The following is a 24,870-nucleotide window of genomic DNA, read 5'->3' on the forward strand; positions in this document are numbered from 1 at the left end:
GCACTTGTCCGAGCTGCCTTTGAATTTACTTTTTTGCGCCAACTCCCTTTCAAGCTTGGTTTCCTCCTCCCTTTCAATAACTGGGTGCCTAATGTGGTCGCCGAAGACTGAGGAATATTTTCTTTTGTAAATCTTTCATTTTCCTAGGTCACTCGCTATTCCTCCATCATGTAGGTTTCTCTCATGCCCATAGAGTGGCGATAAACTTATCATATACAGGGCGCGGGCACGCAGTAACAACCAGAATGCTCAAGGCCAAAACGGTCAAGCTGGCCCAAACGGTCAAACCGGTCAGAATGGCCAGCAAAATCAATCCAATCGACAAGCTCGCGCTGTCTATGGACCGTAAGTAAAATACCTTTTTCAGCCATATTACTTATACTAACATCTCAATAGTCAATCAGCGCTGACTGACTTCCTTGCTGTAAGTTTATAGCTGTTGTAAAAGGGCACATCGCTGGAGCATCCTGACCGTATTAGTCGCACAACATCTCTGCTGCTCAGATCCGCTCAGATGCCGAAGCACGTCGCCGACAAGCTGCACGTGAGGATGCAGCCCAAGATGAAAACGGGAACGGCGAGTCTTCTGCAGCAGGTGCCAGATCCGGGCGACGTTCTAGTCGCAACAACAATGACGAAGCTTCCCTAAAGCGCAAGCGAGAAGAAGAGAAGAAGCTCGCAAAGATCAAGGAGAGCAAAGCCTTCAAGAAGCGCAAGCAACGATCAGACTTATCTGATGACGAAATTGCTCGTGCGCTTATGGAACAGAACTCTGGTCCTCTGCCAGGACAGATAGAGAACTGCGAAATTTGCGAGAAACGATTCACTGTCACGCCTTACTCGGTCGCTGGTCCCAATGGAGGACTTCTTTGTCCTCCTTGCGGAAAGGAGATCGCCAAAGAACGAGAAGGCGGACAAAAAAAGAAGCCGAAGAAGCCGGTCAATACGGGTCCTGTTGGAAGACGTCGAGCCATTCAAAGCCGAATACTTGACGGCGATGTTGGTACCAAGAGCTTGGCCACTCTGTGTGTACAGACTCTGGCCAAAAACGTCGATCTGGCCGACAGTCTTGGAGACCTCCCGGATCATTTGATCGACAAGATTGCACGCATGTTCTCCAAGCGTCGACTCCTCAAGCCAGAGACTTTACCGCTTTTTGTTCAGCCCGGCACTGAGGACCTCCATATCTACGATGGTGCAAAGCTTGGTGGACAAGATTATATCTCCATTTTTCAGACGGCTTCAAAGCTTCGTAATCTCAAGATCCGATGTGGTATCCAGTTCAAGGACGAGGTCATGGATTACCTCTTGTCCCGTGATATCAATCTTGAAACGTTCTATCTTCACGGAGCCAACCTTTTGAGCGACGAAAAGTGGCACAAGTTCATCCAGGAGAAAGGCGAAAAGCTGAAGGGTATCCAAGTCTATTATACAGACAATCACTTTGGCGATGAAACCATAGCCATGCTGAGAGATCATTGCCCCAACCTCAAGCGACTCAAGGTTGAGAATAACCAAAAGCTGACCAACGACGGTGTCAAAACGATCGCAAGTCTGTCGGCTCTAGAGCATCTCGGACTTCAATTACAGCACAAGACTGAATCCGACGCTTACATTGAAGTCGTCTCGAAAATCGGTGCCAAACTCAAGACCTTGTCTCTGAAGATTGTTCCCGAAGTTGACGATGGGTTGTTGCAGGCTATTCAGGAACATTGTCGTTCCCTTTCCAAATTTCGAATCACAGACAGTGAGTTCATGACTGACCAGGGTTTTGTTGATCTCTTCACCAACTGGGCCAATCCTGCTTTACACTTTGTGGATCTCCAGAAATGTCGACAGATTGATGCAAGTAAGCCTCGAGAGAACCCAGATAGCGTTGGACTCTGCAGCGAGGGTTTCAAGGCGTTGATGACCCATTCGGGTGATAAGCTTCAGTACCTCAACATCCATGCTTGCCGCCACATCTCACGCGAGGCTTTCGAAGAGGTCTTCCACAAGGATGCTCAGTATCCAGAGTTGAAGGAGCTGGAAATCAGTTTCTGCGAAGAGGTGACTGATTTCATTTTGGGGTCTATCTTCCGATCTTGTCCCAAGATCCGAGAGGTCAACGTTTTTGGATGCATGAAGGTCAAGGAGGTCCGCGTACCTCGTGGCGTCATCCTTGTTGGTGTTCCGAATGCTCAAGGCATGGTGGTCGAGGGATCTCATGATTAATCTTGTGTGATACAGGGCGTGGTGATTGGTGTTTGGAGTTATGAAACAATCTGAGCATGGCCTTTGAGTCAGTAGCAGGGCATTGCATGGCGCACGGTAATGTGTAAAGCTAGGTTGAATGAAATATGTTCTTTTGTATCCTATTTGCATCATATGTACTATGATTTCGTTCATGAATCATGTCGTTTCCCATTAAACATCATACCCTTGTTAAGAGCGGTTCTGGTGAGTCTTCACATACTCCTTATCCATCTGGACATAAGAGTTCAGCTTCTTCTCAAGCTCAGCGTCAGTCATGGTAGCCCTCTTGTCGACGCTCTCGGTCTTGGCACTTCTGTATCGTCTCCAAGAGAATCCGCCAGCGTTACAAGCGTCAGTCGCCTGGAAGTAATGCAGATGAGCATCAATATCCAAACCAAGAGTACCACCGTTACATCCCAGGTTGGCAGCACCTTCACAGACCTTGATATCGCTGATGGTGTAGTCAATCGTGTCGCCACCACCGTTGGACAGCCAGAACTCGGGGGATGTGTGTCTGTATCCGAAGATCAGAGGGGGAAGACGAGGGACAGGGTCCTTGGCGTGTGTGATACGGTATTCTCCACCAGCCTGGTTTGAGATGAAGGCTGAGAGTTGTGCGTTTCCGACACGGGGAGCACCATAGGTGTAGATGTCGACGGGTGTACCACCGACTCTTAAGTTTGCGCCAGCAAGGGCAGCTACAGCACCTCCGAGGGAGTGGCCTGTGGAAATGACCTTGAAAGAAGGGTTCGCCTTGCGTGCCGAAGCAACAGCAGCAGTTGCTTGAGCCGAGATCTCATTCCAAGCTCGCTGGAAGCCAGAGTGTACACCGCATCCAGAGACGAGACTGCAGTCGTCCTGGTCGAAATCGAGGTTTGTAAGCCAGTTTCGAATATTGCTGCTTCCGCGGATCGAGACGACGATTTCCTTTCGGGCAGAGTCTGTCGCGACGTAGCCACCGATACCTGTCTTGGAGCCACTGTATGTGTAAGTAAGGGTATGATGTGTTTGTGCAGGGTGCGACTTACATGAAAGATGTCACGATGGTAGCTCCGTTGGACTGAACGGTTGGACAGCCATTGTTGGAGCAGGTGATCTTTGAACCAGCTGCGGCTTCAGAGTTGCAGTATGCCGCGGCGCCGTGTTGGATGTAGAACTTGAAGTTGTTGAAGTCGGTTGTGGTGACACCAACAGCTAGGGACGTAAGCTTATGAATGGGCCGAGGCTGAATGATGTTTACCTCTTTCTTCGAGAGAGTTGACGTAGTCTTCGAGAGCTACAGGACTGGCTACCGCGAGGGTGACAGCTGAGAGGAGTGGTAGAAGAAGCATCGTGACAAGGGATAGAGTCCAAGGTATGGGTGTAAGTGAGGATAAGCTGGCGGGGTGCAACTCCTAGAGATGCTTTGAAGCTGAAGCTGAAGCTGTCCTTGAGATCTACTGAGAGATCGACATCGTGAGAAGAACCAGACATTTATATATCATTTTTCTACAGCTAGCTCCCATCACAATACCCGCCCACCCTCAGTCACTCATCCCATAGCATCCCCATCCCATCACATTCATACATCCACCCATAGCTCCCCCCATCCATCTTGGCAAAACCCTCACATCGTCGGTGTAATAACCGCCGCCCCAGGACCGAACAACGGAAATGAAGCATCACGGCAGTCTAATCCTTCATGGTGTGTTCTACACTGCCCACCCCGCATTCTTGGCTCCATGATCCCAGCAGACAAGGTCCCCTTCATCGGGCTCTGACAGCATTTTTCCTTGGTCCGTTTGTCGTTGGGCCCGGATGAGCTTCCCTTACAGGTAACGACGATCTCGGACCACGTGAGGGTCGTGATCAAGATGGTGGGCTACAGGGGTTTTGTTAGTCTCTGTTACATTACGATGGGGACTGTCAAAATGTTGGGACTGTAGGGCTCTCTGAGGGTAACTAGACTGGAAAAATAGGAGAAAATAAACAAGAATAGTCTGGTGATTTGTATGAATCGTAAGAGTGGTTGGTCGATATCCAATAATTAGATCACAATTCTGGTGTCACAGTGATGAGCAAACCAATTATAGTACAAACTACCAGATAAAACGTTACGATTTACCGCCCGAGCTATATCGAGTCGACTGACCAACCATCTTTCACAGAGCATCACCTATATCACTTGCAGAGCCGATCAACGGAAGTATACCCCGAAACATGTTGCAACCTTCTCGGCTCAATTCAGTTCAGCCTTGACCGCTATCAACTTTTCCATTGCTTGCAGCGTTCAACTTTACGAGTTGACAAGGTTTACTTTTTTATGGACAAGGGACTTTTTGTCAGGTGGGGTTTATGAGGAAAAACCGGTTTAACTGATCTGGAGTCAAGTGCCGATATCTGGGGAACACGATACCTAACCCAGGAAGTGCAGTAATTGCGGTAATACTGCATTGAGGTTATCTACACGATTAATTGATGTCAATCTGGCATTTACCAGACCAAGATTCCCGAGTATTCATATTTCTCAATATCACAAAAGAATATGGTGTTGATTGAACATGAGGTAATGAGTAGTACAACATCACATGAAATGTCTCTGATTACATGAATGATTCACTTCCTACATTTCAGCTGCATTCTCAAGTCTTGACACCTACCTTTTTCATCACTCTTCACACCATCTCATCCTCTTAATGCAAGGCGGGCCGGCATAAGCTGCATCTCTTGGACGCTAATGTCATCATCATCACTTTCAAAAGCTGAGGCCAGTTGATATCCATCCATGATAATGGCAATTGCATCTATAGACTTGTGATCAGATAGTCAAAACTATGTGGTTCTTTATAAGCATTAACAATTGGTTTTTGAGTCAAACTGCCTGTATACAATTCCATATAGACACCTATCAAAAGCACTCAGTGATAGACATCTCCAATTCACAGCCTACTTCTCCGCTTACTGCGTACCTGATGATCGGCACACCAAGAACATGCAGGCCACCACACTAGAAAATCCAAGCCGAGGAATAAGAGCTCAATTCACTTTGTCCCTGAAAAGAAGCCTGTGATCCTCACTTCAAAATGCGGGGTTTCGAACATTCCGCTCATCGTGATGGTGTTGACTAACGGTAGCTCCGGTGAATCCGAATCAGGACTACATCTGTCTATCGGAACTGTATCTCATCTTTCTAATTTGAGACTTTCTCCGAAGTCAGGTGCAAATAATTCGGAGCTTTCTGCCTTGCTGGCCTTGCTGCAACACCGACGTCGACCAGCGTCATCAGGCTGTGAGCTTTTCTGAAATTCCGAAATGTTCTGGAACTGGTCCTTCGTAAACGTGCGTGATATTATCCCCTGGTTAAACTTCAGCTGCAATATGCAAGTTCGGTACTCCGCCGAGATGTGAAAATGCAAGATCTTTTGTTTCTTTTGGTAGGTCTTTGTACAGATTTGTATCACGAGGGAGACTAAGGCATCTGTACCCAAGTCTCCGCTCTCTTCTCTGGTATCGTACACAATTCGCTCATGCTTCATTGACACATGCCCTCCAACCTCCTCATGCCATAACCACAGGCTTACTGAGCGATATGCCTTCGGCCCTTAATCTTCCTTCTGAGGAGAATCTTCCTCCCCGTCTTACTTCGCTTGCGGCATAGGAATCCATGTCTGCGCTTCTGAACCAATCTCGTATGTCCGTTCATGGTATTTCGGGGTCCGCAGCGAATTTGCATATCGCCGAGGGCAGGGTGTGCTGAGATGGCGCTCGAAGGAACGATATCGGCTGATGCGGCTGTCGAGGGGGTGAAGCTCGAGGGAAGAGCGGTTCTTCGGATAGCGCCGTTCATGGGAGTGAGCGAAGGTCGGAGAGGGACGAGGGTTGTAAATGTCCTGATGGAATTAGTGATGGTTTGATAGAGGCATGCGGATGAGCTTACCTGGGCGATTGAGCGAGGGGCTTGGCCAGGACTGGGCGCGCGAGGCGAGCAATAGAAGATAGCATCGTGTTCATTTCTTTAGAGCGCGCAGAATTGAGACTGCGGCTTGTGATGTGCTGATGCAACGGCTGTAGAGTCGTTGGTGATGTTAATGTTGAAATTTCGGGCAACAGTCGAAAGTGACGCTGCTGTTTCGAGGTGGGGCCGATTACCCTGTACCTCTTTTTTTTACATCAATGGCTTCACTTGAACCTTCCGTTCATCCTAATTTATCATCAGCACGTTTCTCAAAAATGATATCAATTTTCTTCGATTCATTATCACGTTTTTATGTTTAAAATGCACCAAGAACGAGCCACGTCTCATGTCACTTGGATGACAGTAAGGTACTGGCCAACAGCTCTCACCAACTTCAGCACAATTTATTGGATGACCCATGGACACCCATCGAAACACTTGGCTGCACTCTTGCACAACAAAGCGACTCATCAAAGAGCCGGCTAAGTTTATCCTAAATCATCCCAAAGCTATCCTAAGTTTGTTTCATCCTCTAGCTCTCGACAAAGCACAATGGTCAATGAAATATGAGGCCGACGATCATCTGAAAATTGTTAGCGACAACAACGCTAGAGTCAGAGACATCTCGCTGGATCCAAGTTGAAGATGGCATGACCAAATCTAATTGGCTGCTCGAGTTGAACAACCGCCGTTGTTGGTTGTTGGTTGATGTGTTTCTCCTCCGGCCAGGATAACGACCCTGAGGATGCGTTGTTTCCGGGATCTTATCATTTTTGTATATCGAGGGCGCTTACAAGTCACAGTGTCGTCAATCTACCACTTGATTGCGAGTATTGTCTATCTAGCTCAGCAATAAAGCGCTCGCAGAGCTGAGAGCAGCCTTGCCACCCGTGCTTCCCTGGCCTGTCATAAATGCAACTCGAAACAATTGCGTTGCCGTTTTTAAAACTGCAGGGGAATTGATCGATAAGATCAAACATTTAATCTTTCGAGTTGCCTCTTTGAGTTATCTCTTGCCTCTCTCAGCTATGCGCTCAACCCCCTGCAAGTAGTTGACTGAGTGCTTGCAACAACCAACAGCATATGCCAAAGCGGCCAATGAAACTAGATTTTGACGTTTCGAAACCTGCCGGTTGATCCCTTCTTGACCTTCACCTGAACTCTATGTTGGCTATGAACTATTTTGGTTCCTATCTTCGCTCTTATGCTGGTCGACAATGGTCTCAAACACCTGCATCGTACAGCCGAGATCCCGCAATTGTTGGTTGAGAAGGTATCTCTAACGTGCCAAGAAAGCGCTTTACCCAAAACTTCTTCCCGAGATGCCTTGATCTGGCAATAGATATACTCGAGCTGAATAAACCCTTGACTCCTAGCGGAGGTGAACCGATGGCCGGCGCGTAGTTGCATGAGAAGCTGGTGCGATGGCAGCAAAGTCTATGGGTTTGTTTCAATCTACCGAAGAGTTGCTTGTCTGTTGGTTCAATATGATGGCCAAGTGGTGCTGGAGGATATAAATCTGCTCAATTCCCGCCAACAGTCATAGAGGACAATCCAATTCTCAGCTTCAATCTCATCTCAAGATACCCTTGCCTGAACCTTTCCTTTGTTATTTCATTTTTCATCTGTTATTATTATCAATTCATCATGGCTGGACCTGTTGAAGTTCTCTCTATGCACCCACACGCCCTTGATACTCCTCCCCGAACGCCTTACAAAGGTTTTGATAGCCTCACTTCTGGCAAGGAGAGCCCAAGAAAAGTGATTGGAAAGTTTCCAACCGATTCCAGCCTTGGAGACGTGTTTTATGATCCTTCTCCAACTTCAGTTTCTTCACCTAGACCTCGCGATGATTCCAATCAAGAGATCATGCCCGAAGATCCCTTTGATAGTCAGCATAACCGCATCCTGTTTGATGCAATTGATGCCCTACAATCCTTTGGTGCCGGTGACTTGAGCATTCCTCAGGTATGTATTCTTAAAGTGTTTGAGATCTCGCCGTACTTACAGTTCATAGCTCATCATTGTGGGAGGACAATCCTCTGGAAAGTCGTCTCTCCTTCAAAGCTTGACTGGAATCCCTTTCCCAGTCGATAGTGGCTGCTGCACTCGATTCCCCACACGCATTGTCTCTCGTCGCACAGAACCTGACAGTGACGATTCATTCCGCATTACTATTGATCCCGCTGAAGTCGATGTCCCTGGTTTGGACCCTGCATCTGACAACATCAAGAACTATGAGTGCAGCGGCAAGATTCTTACCAAGGAAAGGTTTGCCAAGGTCATTGAAGAGGTAGCTTGCCTTCCATCTTTGATAGACATGAACTAACACCCATAGATATCATCTGAATTCATGGGTCTTCGGACTGGACTAGGAGAAGACAGAAAGAACTTCGTGGCAGAGGTCCTCAAGATTGAGTTGTCGGGCCCCCACCGCTCCTATTTCAGTATTCTCGACCTTCCAGGCACATTTCAAAATGCTTCTGCCGTTAACGAGACAGATCAAGCCAAGGTTGAGGCTATGGTCAAGGAATACATGAATAACGAAGACAACATCGTGATGTGAGTCAGCTTGGCACGGTATTAGTGATCTATCATACTAACAACTGAAGCTGCGTTATCGATGCACCTACAGATTTTGATCGACAGGAGATTTTGAGGCTAGCCAAGAAGCCTATCAAGCAAAACCGCTTCGTCGGCGTTTTTACAAAATGCGATATGGTGCAACATGAGCCAGAGGCGACCAAGAGGGCAAGTTAACCATGACACTCTGATGTCATTGCTAACATTGAGACAGATTGTATCTATCGCAACTGGTAACTCTACTCATAGCCTCGGACGCCTACCTGGTGGCTGGTTTTTGGTTCGCAATCGAGCAGACAAAGATCCAGATTCTTTCGACCTCAGCGCCGCAGAGAAGAAACTGTTTAGCAAGAGCCCCTGGAACTCTGTTTCTCAAAGTCGTCTAGGCTCAACTGCAGCCAAGTCATATCTTGGTACTCTTTTGAGCTCCAAGATACGTGATTGCTTCCCAACACTCCGCAGTACAATTCAGCATAACCTTGAAGAGAGACTACACGAGAAGACAATGCTTGGAGAACCTCGCACTAGCCATGCAGCAAGACAACAATTCGTTGTCGCTACTGTTCGGAAATACGAAGAGATGGCCCAGACGGCTCTGGACCGTCCAGGGTTTCTCGACCACAGCATGGAACTTCGCAGAGAAGTCAGTCGCTTGAATGCTGAATTTGACAAGTTCATGCGAGCACGAGGGGGCACCTGGGAGTTTGAGGATACAGAAGTTGATCCTCGTGTCCTGCTAGATGAACGCCTGGCACTCGAAACTCAGGCCAGGGCCGAGGAAAAGCAGTTGCCATCTCGTGTTCGCAATGTCAGCAAGACGAAACTCGATGCTTCACTTGACAAGGCGTTCCCTGGCTTGTCACATATTCAGGATACAAGAAATCTTATGGGTGCCATTCAAGAGAAGCTTGCACTCTACCAGGGATCTCTTCTCGATGGAATCATCAACCCCGATATCTACCCAGATATGTACCGAGAGCAAGTCAAGAAATGGGGACAAATTGCAAAAATCCACCTCATGCGAGTCGCAGAAGCCGTCAGTCGGTGCACTGCCTCCATTCTCAACGATGTCTGCCCTGCGGAAAGCGACACGTCAACTATGTCGAAGGAGTTGACCACACTCTTGGAAGCTTCGTGGTCTGAGTCCATGGAGCGAACGGAAGAGCTCTGTAAGTCTCAATGCGAGATGGAGACAAAATGTGTGCGACTGCAATCCACTGGGCCTCGCTTTGGGGATGAGATTCATGGTTGGCGCATCCTTCGCTTTTACGAGGGATTCACGAATGCTTGTGTTGATTGCGATCCGGGACATCTTGATCTTCCCAAGTGTTTTGAATCTGTTCACCCAAGTCTAGGTAAGAACATGGTTCTTGATGTTCACGATGTCCTCAAGGTTTATTACAAGGTATGTGCCATTTCACTTCAGCGTGAGCAAATTCTAACATCTGTAGCTCTCCCTGGACGCCTTTATTCGTACGATCAATAACACCGTTATTGAGTCATTCATCTCTGGTCAAGACGGGCCTGTTCTGGGTCTCAACACAAACCGCATTCTTAGTCTCTCGGAAGATGAAATGAAGATTGTCAGCGGAGAGAACGAGAACACTGCCAGGAGGCGAAAGGAACTGGAACACGATATTGAGAAACTTCGAGGTGCGCTTGCTATTGTCGATAGGGCGACTCGACAGACATCTAGCTTGGAGAGAGACTGAAGTGGATGTCAGTGATGGGGGAGTATCAATCGTCATTCATTAAACTAAGTTGGGAGTACAATCTCTTATATAGTCCTTTTCATATCACCATGCATCTTAAACCTTGGCCGTATTTCCATCAGTGCTTCCGCTGCGGACGCTGCTCTTCTCACCAGTAGGGGCAGTTCGCTTGCGTCTCATGAGAACAAAAGCAGCAGCTCCAACGATAGCGACAACACCAAGAGTCACCATAGCACCAATCGCACCTGCAACTGCGTTCGACATACCACCCTTCTTAGAAGTCTTGTTCTCGCTCTCGCCCTCGGCACTCTCATCGTCGTCCTTGTACGCAGCACAGAAATCTTCATCGGCGCCACACTTGGTGCACCAATCCCCAACATCCGTAATAGCGCGCTTCTCAATCTCAGTCACAAACTTTGACCAAGGAAGAGAGTCCTCGCCAGTTCCAAAGAGAGGATAAGTCTCGAGATCACCGGCTGTGCTGTTGCGGAAGAGCCAGCGAACTCGAAGATCTGCCTCTGGGTCTGAGGGGAAACTGTCCGTGTTATCATCGGTGAAGAGCTCAAATGCCATGGTAGATGCATAGCCTGGCAGACCGTAGAAATTGGGAGATACATCGATAAGACCCGCAAGACCGAAGAAAGCAAGGAAAGTATCATAGCTTCCAGCGAAGAGAGAGAATTTGAGCTTTCCTTCAGAAGTAACAGTTTGGTTCAACTGGTTGAGAATAGCACCAGAGAGAGTCTCAGCGCCAATGGCTCGAGCAGGATCAGACTCGTTCCAGTTTTGGCCAAATTCTGCAGAGTCAGCGAGGGTGCGGAGTTGAAGAAGGTCTGCGTTTGAGACGTTGCGGGCTGGAGAGGTGCTGTTGTGGATGCGAGCGACGTTGACGAGATCAAAGATGTTGTAGGCATTCTTGTAGGTCATATTCTCCCGACGAAGGTTGTAGACGCCATCGGAGAGGACATCGTAGAATTGCTCGTAGAACTCTTTTGTGTCTTCCTCACGCTGAGCGAAGACATCGCTCTTCATGAAAGACTTCGAGGCAGTAACATATTTGGGACAAGCATCGTCACCCTTGATCCAGATGGTGTCTGGTGAGTTGTCGTTGATAGTGTGAAGACGAACATATTGGTACCCATCAAGAGGAGCTTGGCTCTCAGAACCGTTGTTAAGAGTCTGAGATGCAATTTCAGGGTCTAGATCAGCGAGAGGAGGGTAAAATCCTTGAAGGAAAGCTGTGGCCGTGTTCATGAGAATGCCCTGATCAGGAGCACTAGCAAAGATCTGAGAGGGCTTGTATTCATCTTCAGAAATACCCAAGATACGATGTTGAGAGTCTGAAGCGAGATATCGATCACGGTAATCTCTTCCAACTTGAAAATTCTGCTCTGCGCCGAGACTAGTGAGAGATTGAGCGCCGTACCACTTTGTAGTTCCTATTTATGTAAGTGAGATTCATCAATTGAGTAGTTGTTAGACATACGATCTCCATGACGGCTGAAGACTACAGCGCCATGAATGACTTCACTGGCAGCGTTGCCAAAAAGCAAGCTCAACGAAAGAGTCTTGGAATACATATTGAAGTCGCAGATGCAATTGAAGAGGAGCGATGACCCGTCGGAAGTCGGGTTCAATGCTTGTATTTATGCTTAAGCAACGCTAACTCTAAATCCCACCCTCGGTCTTGGCATTTGATAAGATTCACCCAATATATCGCTCGATCAGCGGAACTTTGTCCGCGGAAGGGAAGCGGAGAAAGAGACCGGTCAGTTCGTGTGCAACACCGAGGAGATTCTATATGCACAAGTGGATGTTTAGGAACCCCGCTTGTGGTTCGATAAGGAAGGTTGATGATTGTGGTGTGAAGCAAGGTTAAGGGGAAGAGTCAATGGCTTGACCAAGTGTGGGGATGGATAAGCTGTGATGTGATGATTTGTAACTTGCATGAATATCTTGTAAGAAGATGGCTTGTCTAGCTTCTATGAGAGGTTGAATGTCATTAATCGTATGTTGTAGCATCACGGAGGATTGGCCTATTAATGATGGAGAATTAGATTTAGAAATTAGTTCTTTCGTAGATATATAGTACAGTTTCACCACGATTCCAGTAAGAAAGATGACAACAATGTGATGGCAGCCTCTCTAGTAACATGCATGAAGATGGAAGACCCCAGCAATCTATATGGAAGCGGGTACATATGGCTTGAACGATTCAAGACGATTCATAGCTCAACAGAACTTAAGACTGAAAAAAAAAATGAAGCTGGGAAAAGCTCATCAGTTACAGCTAACTTGGCATAACAGAAATGGGCCGTCTTGAATAGCTGCTTATATCTATAGCTGTCTCATCGAGACGGCCTCACTCAACCATCTCAAACCTCACCTCTCTAAACTCCTCCTCAGCTCCCTTCCACCAATCCCTTCTCAAAACCTCATCCCAATCAATAGTCATGAGAATCTCTCCAAAGTAATTCACCTCTCCCTTCTGCACGAATCCCAACTTTTCAAATAAAGCTCTGCTTCCTTTGTTGCCCTCCTTGATTTTGACCATCAAGCCCTTCAGCTCTTTCGCTCCATACTCTGCTAGTATTTCGTCTAGGTGCTTTTGGATGTAAACGAGTAGTGCACAAACTGCTGCTTGTCCTAAACCTTGGCCGCGATGTGAAGGCGATGCGATCATGACGTCTACTTCACCTGTGACCCAGCCTTCTGTGTTGGCCTCTGAATCTTCATCGTCCGATTCAAAGGGATATAGAAAGAAGTTGATATCACCTCGCATGAGAGGGTCTGCATCCGCGGTTCCAGCTTTCACGAGTGACACATCTTCAGTGAGCGGTGCGCAGACGATGAAGGTGAGTTTATCAGACGATGTGCGCCATGATTGCTGATTCTCATATTCCTCATCTAAAGTCATGGGCTCTGAAGCAGTAGCTTGTTGGATATCCTGGGTCGTGTTAGTGCTTGAAGTTCTGATGATGCTGAGAGCTTACAGGATCTTGCATCCATGCGTGGTATTGCTTCACATGATGCGCCTCGTATGGAACGAGCAAGGCTTTACTTGTTGAAATGGCTATTACGTATCAGTGCATGTGCATTTTATGAAGAGCGTGATGTTTACCTGTATTTTGGTTGATCTTCATTGTGGCTTTGTCTGGTGTGAGTTGTGAGGTGAATATTCACAGTTCAACACCATTGGTGAAAAAGTCGAGTCAAAATGGGGCACCAAAAGCTTCTTACAACCACAACCACATGCAAACACAGCACAATATGCCAACGCTTTCCTTATATTGTACATATTTTACATATTTCGTTACACTGATTCATACCCATCATTCTTTAGTCTGAGTCTCCTTAGCCTCGGTCTCCTTGGTCTCAGTCTCTTTAGTCTCAGCCTCCTGAGCCTTTTGAGCCTCCTGCGCCAATGCTGCCACAACACGACCCAATCTATTCTTTGGCCCTTCCATCCCAGCCACAACTTCAGCATCAGGCAGCTCAATGCCCGCGACAGGAGGGAACAGAGACGCGAATGCATCAGGGTGCTTACTCTCGAGAACAGGTCCTGTACCATAAGCGAGATCAGTGTCACTGCGAGCAAACTCGATGGTACGCCGCTCTGGCTTGACACCTAGACCATCAAGTAGCTGGGTAGCTTTCTCGGGCATGATGGGTTGTAGCAAGATGCCTGCTATGCGCAGAGCTTCGGCACATCGGTAAATGACCCAGTTCAGGCGGATCTGCGCAGTCGAATCGTATCTCTGTTCTTTCACAATGTTCCAGGGCGCTGTTTCTGAAATGTAGCGGTTGGTCTAAAGACGGTCAGTTACTCGTAGTCAAATAGAGCATGAATACTCACGTCTCGGAGAAGCGAAAAGATACCGCGTAAGGCATGGCTCACGTGATTGTTATCCATGCTTTGTCGGATTTCCTCCGGTAGGCTCTTCAGACTCTTCTCGAGACTTGTATAGCCAGGATGCGTAGGCAAGACCTCGCTAAGATTGTCGAATCTACCAGCCCTTGCGAATTCAACTGCCTCAATCGTACACCATTTACTGTTCCTGACACGAGAAATTCGGCTGAACAAGTTACCAATGTTAGCCTGAAGGTCCTTCTCGTAGATAGCAGCGATAGATTCGTTCGAGTAGTCCATGTCTCCCCTGAAACTGCCATTTCGCATGAGGAAGTATCGCAAAGCGTCGAGACTCCAGCGTTGAACAGCGAAGAAAGGGTTGACGACGTTTCCGATAGATTTTGACATTTTGCGGTTCGACATGGTCCAGTGGTTGTGGCAGACGATCTTCTTGGGTAGGGGAAGACCTGCAGCCATAAGAAGAGCAGGCCAGTAGACTGCGTGGAATCGAATGATGTCTTTGCCGACGACGTGAACGTCTGCTGGCCAGATTCCTGTGTCTTTATCGCCAACCTGCCACTTTGTGCCGAATCCAGAAGTGGTCAGATAATTAACAAGAGCATCCACCCAAACATAGATAGTATTGTTTGGATCTTCGGGATCCTTGATTCCCCAGTTCAGTCTTGTTGCAGGGCGAGTGACTGAGAGATCCTCAAGATGATCTTGAACCCAGTTGCGCACTTCGTTCATACGACCAGGTGGCTTAATCCATTCCGGGTTCTCATCATAAAACTGAAGCAACTTCTCCTTGTACTTGGACAGTGGGAAGAACCACGTGTCTTCCGAAACCCATTCGACCTCATTGCCTGACTCAGTGCTGACCATAATCTTGCGGCCTGTTTGCGGAGAAACGCTTGACTGGACAAGGTCTTCAGGATAGAAGCACTCATCACTGACACAGTACCATCCCTCATGCTTTCCCTTGTATAGACCCAACCCTTCAGGTGCACGAGCCTTGAGAAGAAGCCAAAACTGCTGTACAACATCTTTATGTTCTTGATCGGTGGTTCGGATAAAGAAATCGTGCGAGATGTTGGCATGTTCGGCGAGATCTTTGAACTTGTTGGAGTTGTTGTCGCAAAATTCTTTCGGTGGCATTCCTTCTTTCAGAGCTGCTTGTTGGATCTTCATGCCATGTTCATCGGTGCCTGTAACGAGGTAGGCCTCTTTGCCGCTGATTTGCTGCCATCGTTTGAGGACATCTGCTAAAACCATGGTGTATAGATGGCCAATATGAGGAGCTACACAGCAATTAGATATACCAAAGCTACGAGACATCAAACTCACCAGCATTGACATAAAAGATTGGCGTTGTCACATAATACGGCTTCTCCTTGCCTGTCGACTTAGAGCTATTCGAACGGCGCCATTGTGAGGTGGGCGCATAGGCTCGACATCCTAGACGACTCAAACTGGATTGGCAGGCCAAACGAGACTGTATTTGGCGAGCACCCTGTAGCGATTGAAGCCTGAATGCCCTCATGACACCTTTGAGCTTCCAAAGCTACTGTTCTTGAAGTAATTCTGAGCGGAATGTGGGGATTCAGACATGCAGCTGCACAGCTTCATCCGATAAGCTAGAAAATGCACCGTGTGTGTAACTTTTGCGATAACTGTCCATCTGCATCATCGTAGGCATCTTTTTTGAAACTCTGCCTGGAGCTGTTTACTTTTGCGCCAACCTTAAAAGCTCCTGGCCTATTTCTGCCCTTCTTCTTCCTCCCATTCAATCCTCTCCTCTAATCATCAATACACATACAAACACAATCATGTCCGCCCCAACACTAGCAACAGAGGTGCAAACGTCCAGCGATGGTAGGTCATCTTCATCTTCATCTTACGAAAGACATGCTAACAAACTCAGCTGCTGAAATCTTTACCAACAACTATTACCAAGCCATCAACCGACAAAACAACATCCTTCCATTCTACATCAACTCCTCCCAAAGATACCCCATCGGCGCAGACATCTCCATCAACGGCGCCGTCCTCCCAACACCAGCCGACTACTCCAAACTTCTCGAAGCGCAAGGCAAAGACGCGCACTATGAGATCGAATCGTTTGACGCACACGTCCTCAACCCAAATTTCACAATGGGCGCGCCCGAAAACATCTTCGACAACGCACGAAAGGAGAAGAACGGCGACAAGATGTCTATCCTCGTCACTGTTATGGGCAGGGTACAATTCGGAAAAGGCAGAGAAGCGCCTCAAAAGATGTTCAACGAGACGTTTGTCCTCGTACCGAACTGGGAATCTATGGTGAAGAACCCTCCGAAGGGTGTTAAGAAGTGGCTGGTCATGTCTCAGAACTTTCGCGCCTTGTAGGGCTGGGCGGAGGGTGAAGAGATACCGATTAGAGAGGAGACAGAGTTTGAGAGAAGCTTTGGGAAAAGCAAGCGTGCGTTGAATGAGGATACCAGTCACGCAAACTCGGCCAAGAAGCCCCGTAGCCAGAAGCCATAGGGGGCAGGTCATGCCACTCGGGGTAGAAGATCATAAACGACAGATCCAAACCAGATGAGAGAGGACTTGATTTTGATGAGGCTATGAAAAACGAGCTGGTATCATGGCGCATAAAACAATAGGGCATTCGGATGAACTCAAGATGATAGGCTTTCATCTGGCATCGATCAAGTTAGACATCAAACCAACAAGCAACTCAATTTTGACACCACCAACAACTATTTGCCAACACTGTCTAACAAATACCCGTGCTTAATCACTCAGTGAACGTGCTCATATTGTTCTTCAACGAGGCTTCAAGAACAATAGCTTCATTTTGGCGGGGTATCTTCCCTACACATGCATCAATCCCCATACAGCAAAAAAAACAGTAGAACCCAGTGACAAAACCCCACCATCCATCACAAACGTAGCTCTCCAACTCCAACAATGCCACCCAAGACAAAAGCCAGCTCCAAGGCCCCGAACCCCGAGCCCAGAGGTACGCCCTTTTCCTTAGGTCTCTATATATCTGTCTAACATTTCCCAGCTGCTCCAGAATCTCCTTCTCCCCCAGACACCATCGCCCAGCGTTCGCAACAGCGCTTCTTCCAGACAAATCCTATCGAGAACCGTCGTCAGCAAGTCGGTTTGTCGGCTCTTACCCCCGCTGAGAAGAAGACCTACGCACACGTCAACCTTATTCATCCCGCTGTAAACCGCCGTGTACCTTTTTCCAACAAGACAGAGCGCGAGTTCTGGAAGTTTGTTACGAAAGAGGGTCTACCTATTCGCAGACTTCCCCGCGACTACGCCTGGGGAAAAGACCGTTCCGGACGAGATATCGGGACATATTCACCCGACGAGCTTGAGCAGCGCGCGTTAAAGCACGCAAAGCTTACATCCCTTCAAATACAGCATCGTCAGTTTCTCAAGAAGCGAGAGAAGCAACTCGAAGTAACCACCGAAGAGATCGCCGCTGAAAAGACGAGAAGAAAAGCTATGGCTGCGCTCAAGAGGGACTTGTACGGGGAGATCACGGGTACTCTGTCCCAAGATCCTGAATGGGACGATGTCATCCCCATCCCGCAGAACGAACCTGAAGGCGCCCTCGCGCAGATTGCCTACCCGGACGACTACGCCGAGGGTACGTCCGTTTGATGCCCAGGTCTAAAGGAGTGGCTGACTGAACAGCATCATAGCCGTATCCTACCTTCGCGCCGTCATGGCTGCGGACGAATGCTCTCCCCGAAGTCTGCGCTTGACAGAGCACGTCATTTCCATGAACCCAGCACACTATACCGTCTGGTTGTTCCGCTTCAAGATTATTTCGGTACTCAAGCTCAGCATTCCTGATGAGATCACATGGTTGAATGAGGTTGCTCTCAACAATCTCAAGAACTACCAGATTTGGAACCATCGCCAGCTCCTTATGGACTACTACTATCCCCTTATCGAGGAGGATACTGCGACTGTTCGGCAACTGGCTCGCTCTGAGACGCAGTTCATCACAAAGATGTTGGAAGCAGATGCCAAGAACTACCATGTTTGGTCGTATCGCCAGTATCTTGTCTCCAAGCTGTACATGTGGACTATGAGTGAGCTTTTGTCCACGCAAAACCACATTGAGGAGGATGTACGAAACAACTCAGCTTGGTCGCACCGCTTCTATCTCGTCTTCTCGGACCCAACAGCCTCTACCCCTGGCTCTGGGCCCACGGAAGCAGATCCTCGCGTTCCAGCAGAGACTATTGATCGAGAAATCAACTACTCCAAAGAGAAGATTGATCTTGCACCGCAGAATCAGTCTCCCTGGAACTATGTCTTCGCCGTTCTGACAAAGGGCTCTCGTCCCCTATCCTCCTTTAAAGAGTTCGCCGAGAAGTTTGTCACTGCACTGGGTGAGGAAGGAGAAGAAGTGCGCAGTTCACATGCGCTTGATTTCTTGGCCAGATTGTACGATGAAGAGGGTGACAAGGAAAAGGCTGAGCTTTGTCTCCGACGTCTTGGTGACAAATGGGATCCTGTACGAGAGGGATATTGGAGATACCGAGTAACGTTGCTCAAGAGCGCTTAGAGCACACAGCAGTAGTTGGAGCTTTTTTGATATGATATGTTTGATACCTCAAGCCCAGAAATGTAGTCCTATTATACATCGGATTCCTAGAGACCCAGAGTACGGTGCCCAAACGAAGTGAGTAGAAAGAGCATGTCGCATTACTAGATTACAATCATATATATGCCATAAACTCCCACCAAACAGGCCTTTTCCACCGCTTCTCTAAATCCTAGTCATGTTTGACGTTGCATGGCTTGACCACATGGTGTACATCGGAGTAAATGCTCAAAAGTGAGTACGTTCTGTCTCATTAGTAATTTATTGGCTTTCAACTCGCCAGAACTTCCATCCCTCCCTTTCTCCGGTATCGCCATGTACTCCGACGAGCTTCTCAACACCCTCAGTGCCCTCGGCTTCCAAGAACTTCTCAAGATCAATCTCCATGCCACCCTCGTCATCTTCCTCTGTGCCGTTCTTCAAGACAGCCGGCCAAAGGACGCCGATACCGTCACCACCAAGAGTCGTCTCGAATTTGGCATAATTCTCAGATTCTAGTTGTCCCTCGAGCTTCTGTAGCTTGTCTGTGGGTACACCTGGTCGTAAAAGAGTGATTGAACATCCACCGCCGCCAGCGCCAGTTAACTTTGTCCATCCAATACCCTCATGATCGACCAGTTCTCGCACTCGTTCCAAACGTGGATGAGAAACACCTAGTGATACTAATAGACCATGGTTGATGGTCATCAACTCGCCCAGCTTGCCGAGGTCCGTCTCCGAATCGCTGTCAAAAGCGGCGTTGTGAATGAGCTCAGAAGCGGCATCCGTGACCTTGTCCATGGCATCCAAAATTGTGCCAACAAGCTTAGGGTGGGTTTGTTTGAGCTTTGAGACCTTGGCAACCTCGTGTGCGGTAGACTTGGATTGTCGAGTGTCCACCAACAACAGAGGCAGTTCAGGGAAATCCCACAATGGTCGAACCGTCGGTGGTTTGGAGTAATCTGTCCGTTGGAACACCACGGCCTTACCTTGTGTCGCAACCGTATTATCCACGCCAGAAGGGTTTCCATGGATACACATTTCTGACACAAATGCCCATCTGTTAATTCGTTCGACTTGAAGTCGTGCTTCCTCCGAAGGTTGATCTGGATGAGGTCCAGATAGTGTCCGTAGTTGAAGAAGAAGAGCCGCTGAAAGGCATACTGAAACTGACGCGCTGCTGCCCAAACCAGCGCCAATTGGTATTGTTGATCGGAGAGTGTATAGGCATGGAGGGAAGGATGGCGATCCTAGCGATAGGAAGAGGTAGAGGAAAGCTGACACAGAGCTATGATGAACTCTTCGAATCTCCTCTGGGTGGTTAGGTGAGACAACTTCGATGTGTGGTTGGATGGCCGCAACAAGATCAGGGTCGAGTTCTGTTACGAGAGAATAGTACGACTTCTTCTTGGAGGGTTGTTGGAATGCCTCCCATGGCAGGTCGTCAATATTCCAGGTATGAACGAGATCGATATCGGTGAATCGGAGCGAGACGGTACGTTTCGACTTGGAGAGGGTGGTGACGTGAAGGTAGGACCGCAGTGAGATGGCTGCGGCAATGGCTGCCTATGCGCCAATCATGTGAGCATGCAATTGGCGATAACATGGAGCTGACTTACCTTTCCATGGACAACAGAGTGTTCTCCAAAAACAATGACCTTTCCTGGTGCTGATACCATGAAAGGAGGTGCCATGGGGCTTGACATTTTGCGATTCAACTTCATGCGACGACGGGCACTGCCATTGCTGGAGTCACCAGATGTTTCAGAGCCGGAATCGGAGGCAGGGCCGTGGCCGTTGCCGTTGCCGTTGGCATTGCTGCCATTGAGCCCGTTAACCATGACTGGGGTCAAAGAGGGCATGGAAGTGATTGTGTCGCGCGTGTTGTTTGGTGTTGATCTTATCTCCAACTACGTGGTCTGACCCCTGTCGTGATGAATGTCTGTGCGGTATGTTTCGTAGAAAGTGAAAGTGCTGTAGAGCGAGAAATAGTAGTAAAGGATTGCATGAAGATAATTGATTTCAACGGTGGAAAGAAAAGTATAAGAAGAAAGATGAAGGAGGAAAGTTGCTTAATTCGGTAAATTAGTGGTTGCCTTTCTTGACCATCGTCAGGGGGTGGAAAGTAACTTCTTTAAATTCGAGAGCGGGGGTGTGATAAGTTAAAATAGTTAGGAAGGAAGCGGGCAACAACAGACGGACCTCGACTCCCAACAATGCAATGCAAGCCAAAGACGATAATGAATGGGAATCAGGAAACCTAGTAGAGTCACAGAAGAAACGTTAGCTGAAGTCTAGACGTAGGTTGATGGGCCTCTGAGAATTGTTGGCGTAACGGGTAATTGAGTCCCCCGCACTTTTCACCTCTCTCCCTAGATCAGTGTACCTGCCTTTTGACACACCTCACACTTGCTTCGTTCCAATGGAAAAGTGCAGGAGCAGGACAATGTAGGGAAACGCCCGTCAACCGAAATAGGAAAGGTTCCGGATGTGAGTGCCTCGATGGTGCAGATGACAGTTACCAACGATCAACAAGGTGAGGTGGAACTAACTGCTTTAACGAGACGGGCTAAGAGACTTGGGTTACAATCTAAGTGCTATCGTTATTATCTCGTCTTCATATTTGAGTTGAGTTGATATGAGATGCCTACAAGACGTTGCCAACAACTCACAGCATCTGTCCTCTGCTGTTGAACTGAATGTGTAATGATAAGCCTCCAATTGGAAGAACTCAAAATAGCGGTCTAGCGCTAAAGTCAAGTCTCCAGCTGGGCTTAGGTTTATCTGGAGACTGAGCTGAGCCCACCACCACGACTTAGACGTCCCGTCTCCCGCGATTTGTCGATGCAGCAACCGAGAGTGGAAAATCGAACAAGCAAAACTATATGAACCTAGTTTGCCGGCGATGCCCGGGTAGTTCAAGGTTCCAGAATCAGAAATGCCTATCAGTTGAAGCAGAGATGCAGAAGGGATACAGAAGAAACAGGCATCGGCATTTGTAGCCGCGTGATTGATGATGATGACAATAGGAACGAACCATACAACAGCAACCCAACCGTGTGACCCTGTGTGCCGTGCCGGATGAGCCGTCTGGTTCAGCCGTTGATCGATACACCAGACAAGACGTTGATTGTGATAGGAAACACTCTGGTTGGTCGGGTGAGTCTCTATAAATCAGGTTATGAGACTTTGAGCCAGCCTCAAATATCTGCCGAAGCAACGAAACATTTGGAGTCGTTGGAACTTGCAGGCTTGCAGTTACGTCGTCGAGGCGAAGCTAAAATATGACGACAGGCGGGAAAATATCCATGCTGGTGCCTGCAGCTATAACTCATTGGTGTGGCCGTATCCGTACTTGGAGAAGCTGTAGCCTGTTACTGGACAACAAAGAGTGCATCAATTGTCGCATACATAACGCTCCTCTTTTGCTGCTAAATGCATTGAAACACTTTCGTATTCGCATCTCTTTTATACGAATACTATATTGAACAGACACGGCATGACCGCGCCAATCTCTTCAGCATGGAAAATCATTCCAACGTTCGAATCAAAATCCATACAGAGAACCCTTGATTTCTATGTCGACTTTCTTGGATTCGAATTGGGCGGGGTAAAGCCAGAGGACGGGCCGTCTTCAGATTATACATTTTGCTCAATCTTCGCAGGGGACAAAGCAGCAGCCAATATCTACTTCTTCAAACCTGAAAGTGGTATTTTCAAACCAGGGTCGGCATACATTGCATTGGGTACAGAGCAGTTGGACATGCTGCATGATACTGTCAAGGGTCAGAGAAGTGATGTGATTGAAGAAGACGTTGAAGATAAGCCATGGGGTTATCGGCAGTTCGCTATCAATGACCCTGATGGGAATAAGTTGACATTCTTCAAGTTTCTGGAAGGCGGCAATCCAGGCACGGAATGATTCGAGACGTGTCGAGGCTATTTGCACGCATGTCGTTGTTGACAGTGAGTTGGTAGGCTGAGGGTACAACAAAACTGGGGAGAGTCTCGAAATTGAGGCTATCATTTTGAGGATCTTCTGAGAGTATCATGAGAGTTAATAATGAAAGATTTGGTGGGACAAAAAGGTTGAGACGATGCCCATATCAGACTAACGGAAATTTCCTTGGACTACGGCTAGCATTCAATCATATGGCTGACGACTACGTTGCTGACTGTGATCCTTCCCAGGCAACTCAATGGCGCATCATCAACTGAACCCCGCTTCAACGTCGTCAAAGATGCCTGATTAACTGATTATTTAATTCAGCTTCATCATGAACGATCAAAGGCATCTAGAACCTCTAGGCCAATTGAACAACCCAATTTTTTTGTCAATACAATGGCCGGCGTCATTGAAACAGCCTTCATCCAACTAAAACCGGGGTACGATGAGGATAGGCTACGAAACATCCTCAAGGAAACCCAGCAAGTACAAGCTCAATGGATCAGAGAACACCAACCCAATCTCCTTGAAGGAAAACCCTATAACTATACCACCGACATTTGGATCACCGATGGCGAAGCACCGTACCTATTTCTCACAGCACCATGGAAATCTGTGGATGGTCACAATGAATGGATCCAAAGTCGAGAGAATATCTCTCTAATGCAGGAGCTCAAAGAATTCATCAGTCAAGGCAAAGACGCTGTGGCCTTGTATCATCTGGAACCAGCTGGAGAAAATGAATTTCGAGGAGATATTCTTGCCAGAGGATCGGTCAAGGTCTGGAAGATATCAGTGAAGCCCGAAGAAAAAGCAACTCTCGAAAAAGATTATCGTTCCATCGAGACCCAATCCGCAACACTTCCAGGTCAAAGAATGTGGGCAGGATGGAAGATAGAAGGTGACGATTCAAATATGGTCATCCTCGCATCCCCAGGCTTCGAAGACGTGATCGAGTCCGGTATAGCTGTGAGGTTCGAAGCTACCAAAGTCTCCCGCTTCGAACACAAGCCCTTTCTAAATTAGCAATTCAACACTCATCACGCAAAAACCCAATATCTTTGTGACTCGAATCGTTCTTTTTATTTTTTTGGACTCATCCGAGTATCCTCCTTTCAGAGCACATGATGAAATGCAAGGTATCCCGAGACGCCCATTCGTGCATGTGAAATCCTCCCACACCCAGAGTAAACCCGTTATTCAAACCACCTTCTTAAGCAGACTTCTTGGTCTTCTTGGAGACATCGGTGAGTTGCAGGTCTGCGTGCTGTGTCAGTGATTTGTAGCTATCGTGGTGTCCTGGCGGAGGATCATACTGGGGGGAAGGCTCTGCTTGAGCTTCTCGGCCTTGTCGGTGTCCTTGAGAACCAAGGTGTAGAGGTGCTTCTGGCAGCGGACCTTGAACTTGATGTTGTTGGTCTTCTGGCTCTTCTTGATCCGCGCGGCTGTTGGGCAAATTGTTAGAATCGAATTGCGTTTTCGTGGGAGGTTATCTTTTCGTCAAAACGTACAGGAGGCGTCCTTCCGACGGCAGATCTCGATGAACTGGACATTGAGTCAGTATTTCGATTCTTCCGCAATCAATGGTATCTCATACCTTCTTGATATCGGCGACCTCTTGAGGCATCTTGGCGGTAGTTCAAGGTGGATGGGTTGAACGGAAACTTGTCAAAGGCACGGGTTGACGATTTCGATATGATTTTGGGGAGAATTAATTTTGTGCGCTGCTTTTCGCGGGGCCTTGAAGTGCACGGACCATGGTCGTTTGCTGGACTGGTTCGGGAGAGTTGGTCGCCGATCCACCGAGATGTGGCGTAAGAATACGTGGCGCAGACGAGGATGAGACGAGGCCTTGAGGCAACAGGCAGGAATCTTGAAATGGCCACCTTTCACTGTGATTGCGAATATTGAAAGTTTGACTATTTAGGTGCTAATTATCTTTATTTTGTATTATTTTTATTGTTCTCTTGACTTATTTGCCCAACGTCACTTGGTTCTCCTCAACTCCTA

General features: G+C 47.8%; 12 protein-coding genes across 12 annotated transcripts; 6 read left to right on the forward strand and 6 right to left on the reverse strand.

The window, feature by feature from the left end:
* The first annotated feature begins 22 nt into the window (after positions 1 to 22).
* On the forward strand, positions 23 to 2,340 carry BKA55DRAFT_569029 (uncharacterized protein). Its single transcript, XM_046192878.1, has 4 exons — positions 23 to 170; positions 220 to 345; positions 397 to 424; positions 481 to 2,340. Coding segments are annotated over exons 1-4 (1,890 nt in total). The 5' UTR covers positions 23 to 168; the 3' UTR covers positions 2,215 to 2,340.
* Positions 2,341 to 3,684, reverse strand: BKA55DRAFT_569032 (lipase). Its single transcript, XM_046192879.1, has 3 exons — positions 3,476 to 3,684; positions 3,264 to 3,429; positions 2,341 to 3,214 (listed from the first exon to the last, which is right to left on the reverse strand). The coding sequence occupies exons 1-3, from the start codon at positions 3,564 to 3,566 to the stop codon at positions 2,425 to 2,427; spliced, it is 1,047 nt and encodes a 348-aa protein (XP_046049530.1). The 5' UTR covers positions 3,567 to 3,684; the 3' UTR covers positions 2,341 to 2,424.
* Positions 3,685 to 5,702: 2,018 nt separating this feature from the next.
* On the reverse strand, positions 5,703 to 6,431 carry BKA55DRAFT_569036 (uncharacterized protein). The gene is made up of 2 exons (XM_046192880.1): positions 6,152 to 6,431; positions 5,703 to 6,104 (listed from the first exon to the last, which is right to left on the reverse strand). Exons 1-2 carry the CDS (start codon positions 6,223 to 6,225, stop codon positions 5,792 to 5,794), a joined length of 387 nt encoding a protein of 128 aa, XP_046049531.1. The 5' UTR covers positions 6,226 to 6,431; the 3' UTR covers positions 5,703 to 5,791.
* A 1,267-nt stretch (positions 6,432 to 7,698) lies between these two features.
* On the forward strand, positions 7,699 to 10,512 carry BKA55DRAFT_375561 (P-loop containing nucleoside triphosphate hydrolase protein). Its single transcript, XM_046185914.1, has 6 exons — positions 7,699 to 8,137; positions 8,187 to 8,462; positions 8,508 to 8,731; positions 8,782 to 8,920; positions 8,967 to 10,157; positions 10,204 to 10,512. The coding sequence occupies exons 1-6, from the start codon at positions 7,817 to 7,819 to the stop codon at positions 10,462 to 10,464; spliced, it is 2,412 nt and encodes an 803-aa protein (XP_046049532.1). The 5' UTR covers positions 7,699 to 7,816; the 3' UTR covers positions 10,465 to 10,512.
* Positions 10,513 to 10,560: 48 nt separating this feature from the next.
* BKA55DRAFT_594345 (histidine phosphatase superfamily) lies at positions 10,561 to 12,044 on the reverse strand (the record flags this gene model as incomplete). Its single annotated transcript, XM_046195659.1, has 2 exons — positions 10,561 to 11,903; positions 11,951 to 12,044. 2 exons carry the CDS (start codon positions 12,042 to 12,044, stop codon positions 10,561 to 10,563), a joined length of 1,437 nt encoding a protein of 478 aa, XP_046049533.1.
* Positions 12,045 to 12,826: 782 nt separating this feature from the next.
* BKA55DRAFT_594346 (tRNA synthetases class I (M)-domain-containing protein) lies at positions 12,827 to 15,589 on the reverse strand (the record flags this gene model as incomplete). Its single annotated transcript, XM_046195660.1, has 4 exons — positions 12,827 to 13,411; positions 13,458 to 13,537; positions 13,904 to 14,273; positions 14,321 to 15,589. The coding sequence occupies 4 exons, from the start codon at positions 15,587 to 15,589 to the stop codon at positions 12,827 to 12,829; spliced, it is 2,304 nt and encodes a 767-aa protein (XP_046049534.1).
* A 554-nt stretch (positions 15,590 to 16,143) lies between these two features.
* BKA55DRAFT_539777 (uncharacterized protein) lies at positions 16,144 to 16,702 on the forward strand (the record flags this gene model as incomplete). Its single annotated transcript, XM_046190183.1, has 2 exons — positions 16,144 to 16,189; positions 16,239 to 16,702. 2 exons carry the CDS (start codon positions 16,144 to 16,146, stop codon positions 16,700 to 16,702), a joined length of 510 nt encoding a protein of 169 aa, XP_046049535.1.
* Positions 16,703 to 17,269: 567 nt separating this feature from the next.
* On the forward strand, positions 17,270 to 18,896 carry BKA55DRAFT_690450 (uncharacterized protein; the record flags this gene model as incomplete). The annotated part of the gene is made up of 3 exons (XM_046199498.1): positions 17,270 to 17,321; positions 17,370 to 17,966; positions 18,022 to 18,896. The coding sequence occupies 3 exons, from the start codon at positions 17,270 to 17,272 to the stop codon at positions 18,894 to 18,896; spliced, it is 1,524 nt and encodes a 507-aa protein (XP_046049536.1).
* Positions 18,897 to 19,196: 300 nt separating this feature from the next.
* Positions 19,197 to 20,776, reverse strand: BKA55DRAFT_511552 (ribosomal protein S5 domain 2-type protein; the record flags this gene model as incomplete). Its single annotated transcript, XM_046187720.1, has 2 exons — positions 19,197 to 20,480; positions 20,534 to 20,776. The coding sequence occupies 2 exons, from the start codon at positions 20,774 to 20,776 to the stop codon at positions 19,197 to 19,199; spliced, it is 1,527 nt and encodes a 508-aa protein (XP_046049537.1).
* Positions 20,777 to 22,308: 1,532 nt separating this feature from the next.
* BKA55DRAFT_375769 (Glyoxalase/Bleomycin resistance protein/Dihydroxybiphenyl dioxygenase) lies at positions 22,309 to 23,129 on the forward strand. Its single transcript, XM_046185916.1, has one exon. The coding sequence runs from the start codon at positions 22,414 to 22,416 to the stop codon at positions 22,834 to 22,836; it is 423 nt and encodes a 140-aa protein (XP_046049538.1). The 5' UTR covers positions 22,309 to 22,413; the 3' UTR covers positions 22,837 to 23,129.
* A 127-nt stretch (positions 23,130 to 23,256) lies between these two features.
* On the forward strand, positions 23,257 to 23,886 carry BKA55DRAFT_594349 (uncharacterized protein; the record flags this gene model as incomplete). Its single annotated transcript, XM_046195661.1, has 1 exon — positions 23,257 to 23,886. The coding sequence occupies one exon, from the start codon at positions 23,257 to 23,259 to the stop codon at positions 23,884 to 23,886; it is 630 nt and encodes a 209-aa protein (XP_046049539.1).
* Positions 23,887 to 23,979: 93 nt separating this feature from the next.
* On the reverse strand, positions 23,980 to 24,629 carry BKA55DRAFT_375643 (ribosomal protein L38e). The gene is made up of 4 exons (XM_046185915.1): positions 24,458 to 24,629; positions 24,372 to 24,405; positions 24,177 to 24,305; positions 23,980 to 24,120 (listed from the first exon to the last, which is right to left on the reverse strand). Exons 1-4 carry the CDS (start codon positions 24,485 to 24,487, stop codon positions 24,074 to 24,076), a joined length of 240 nt encoding a protein of 79 aa, XP_046049540.1. The 5' UTR covers positions 24,488 to 24,629; the 3' UTR covers positions 23,980 to 24,073.
* Between the last annotated feature and the right edge of the window lie 241 nt (positions 24,630 to 24,870).

The sequence above is a fragment of the Fusarium redolens genome, assembly GCF_020744475.1.
Source record: "Fusarium redolens strain MPI-CAGE-AT-0023 chromosome Unknown BKA55scaffold_8, whole genome shotgun sequence".
Taxonomy (NCBI): domain Eukaryota; kingdom Fungi; phylum Ascomycota; class Sordariomycetes; order Hypocreales; family Nectriaceae; genus Fusarium; species Fusarium redolens.

Excerpts from the sequence above, each read along its gene's own strand:
- BKA55DRAFT_569029 (XM_046192878.1), top strand. Across the intron at positions 346-396 it reads GCTCGCGCTGTCTATGGACC|TCAATCAGCGCTGACTGACT; the intron begins GTAAGTAAAATA and ends ACATCTCAATAG. Across the intron at positions 425-480 it reads CGCTGACTGACTTCCTTGCT|TCGCACAACATCTCTGCTGC; the intron begins GTAAGTTTATAG and ends TGACCGTATTAG.
- BKA55DRAFT_569032 (XM_046192879.1), bottom strand. The coding sequence starts at position 3,566 with ATGCTTCTTCTACCACTCCTCTCAGCTGTCACCCTCGCGGTAGCCAGT. Across the intron at positions 3,430-3,475 it reads CAACTCTCTCGAAGAAAGAG|CTGTTGGTGTCACCACAACC; the intron begins GTAAACATCATT and ends TTACGTCCCTAG. Across the intron at positions 3,215-3,263 it reads ACCATCGTGACATCTTTCAT|TGGCTCCAAGACAGGTATCG; the intron begins GTAAGTCGCACC and ends TTACACATACAG.
- BKA55DRAFT_569036 (XM_046192880.1), bottom strand. The coding sequence starts at position 6,225 with ATGAACACGATGCTATCTTCTATTGCTCGCCTCGCGCGCCCAGTCCTG. Across the intron at positions 6,105-6,151 it reads CCCCTCGCTCAATCGCCCAG|GACATTTACAACCCTCGTCC; the intron begins GTAAGCTCATCC and ends TAATTCCATCAG.
- BKA55DRAFT_375561 (XM_046185914.1), top strand. The coding sequence starts at position 7,817 with ATGGCTGGACCTGTTGAAGTTCTCTCTATGCACCCACACGCCCTTGAT. Across the intron at positions 8,921-8,966 it reads AGCCAGAGGCGACCAAGAGG|ATTGTATCTATCGCAACTGG; the intron begins GCAAGTTAACCA and ends ACATTGAGACAG. Across the intron at positions 10,158-10,203 it reads TCCTCAAGGTTTATTACAAG|CTCTCCCTGGACGCCTTTAT; the intron begins GTATGTGCCATT and ends TAACATCTGTAG.
- BKA55DRAFT_375769 (XM_046185916.1), top strand. The coding sequence starts at position 22,414 with ATGACCGCGCCAATCTCTTCAGCATGGAAAATCATTCCAACGTTCGAA.
- BKA55DRAFT_375643 (XM_046185915.1), bottom strand. The coding sequence starts at position 24,487 with ATGCCTCAAGAGGTCGCCGATATCAAGAAG. Across the intron at positions 24,306-24,371 it reads CCGTCGGAAGGACGCCTCCT|CCGCGCGGATCAAGAAGAGC; the intron begins GTACGTTTTGAC and ends TTTGCCCAACAG. Across the intron at positions 24,121-24,176 it reads CAAGCAGAGCCTTCCCCCCA|ACCTGCAACTCACCGATGTC; the intron begins GTATGATCCTCC and ends CACAGCACGCAG.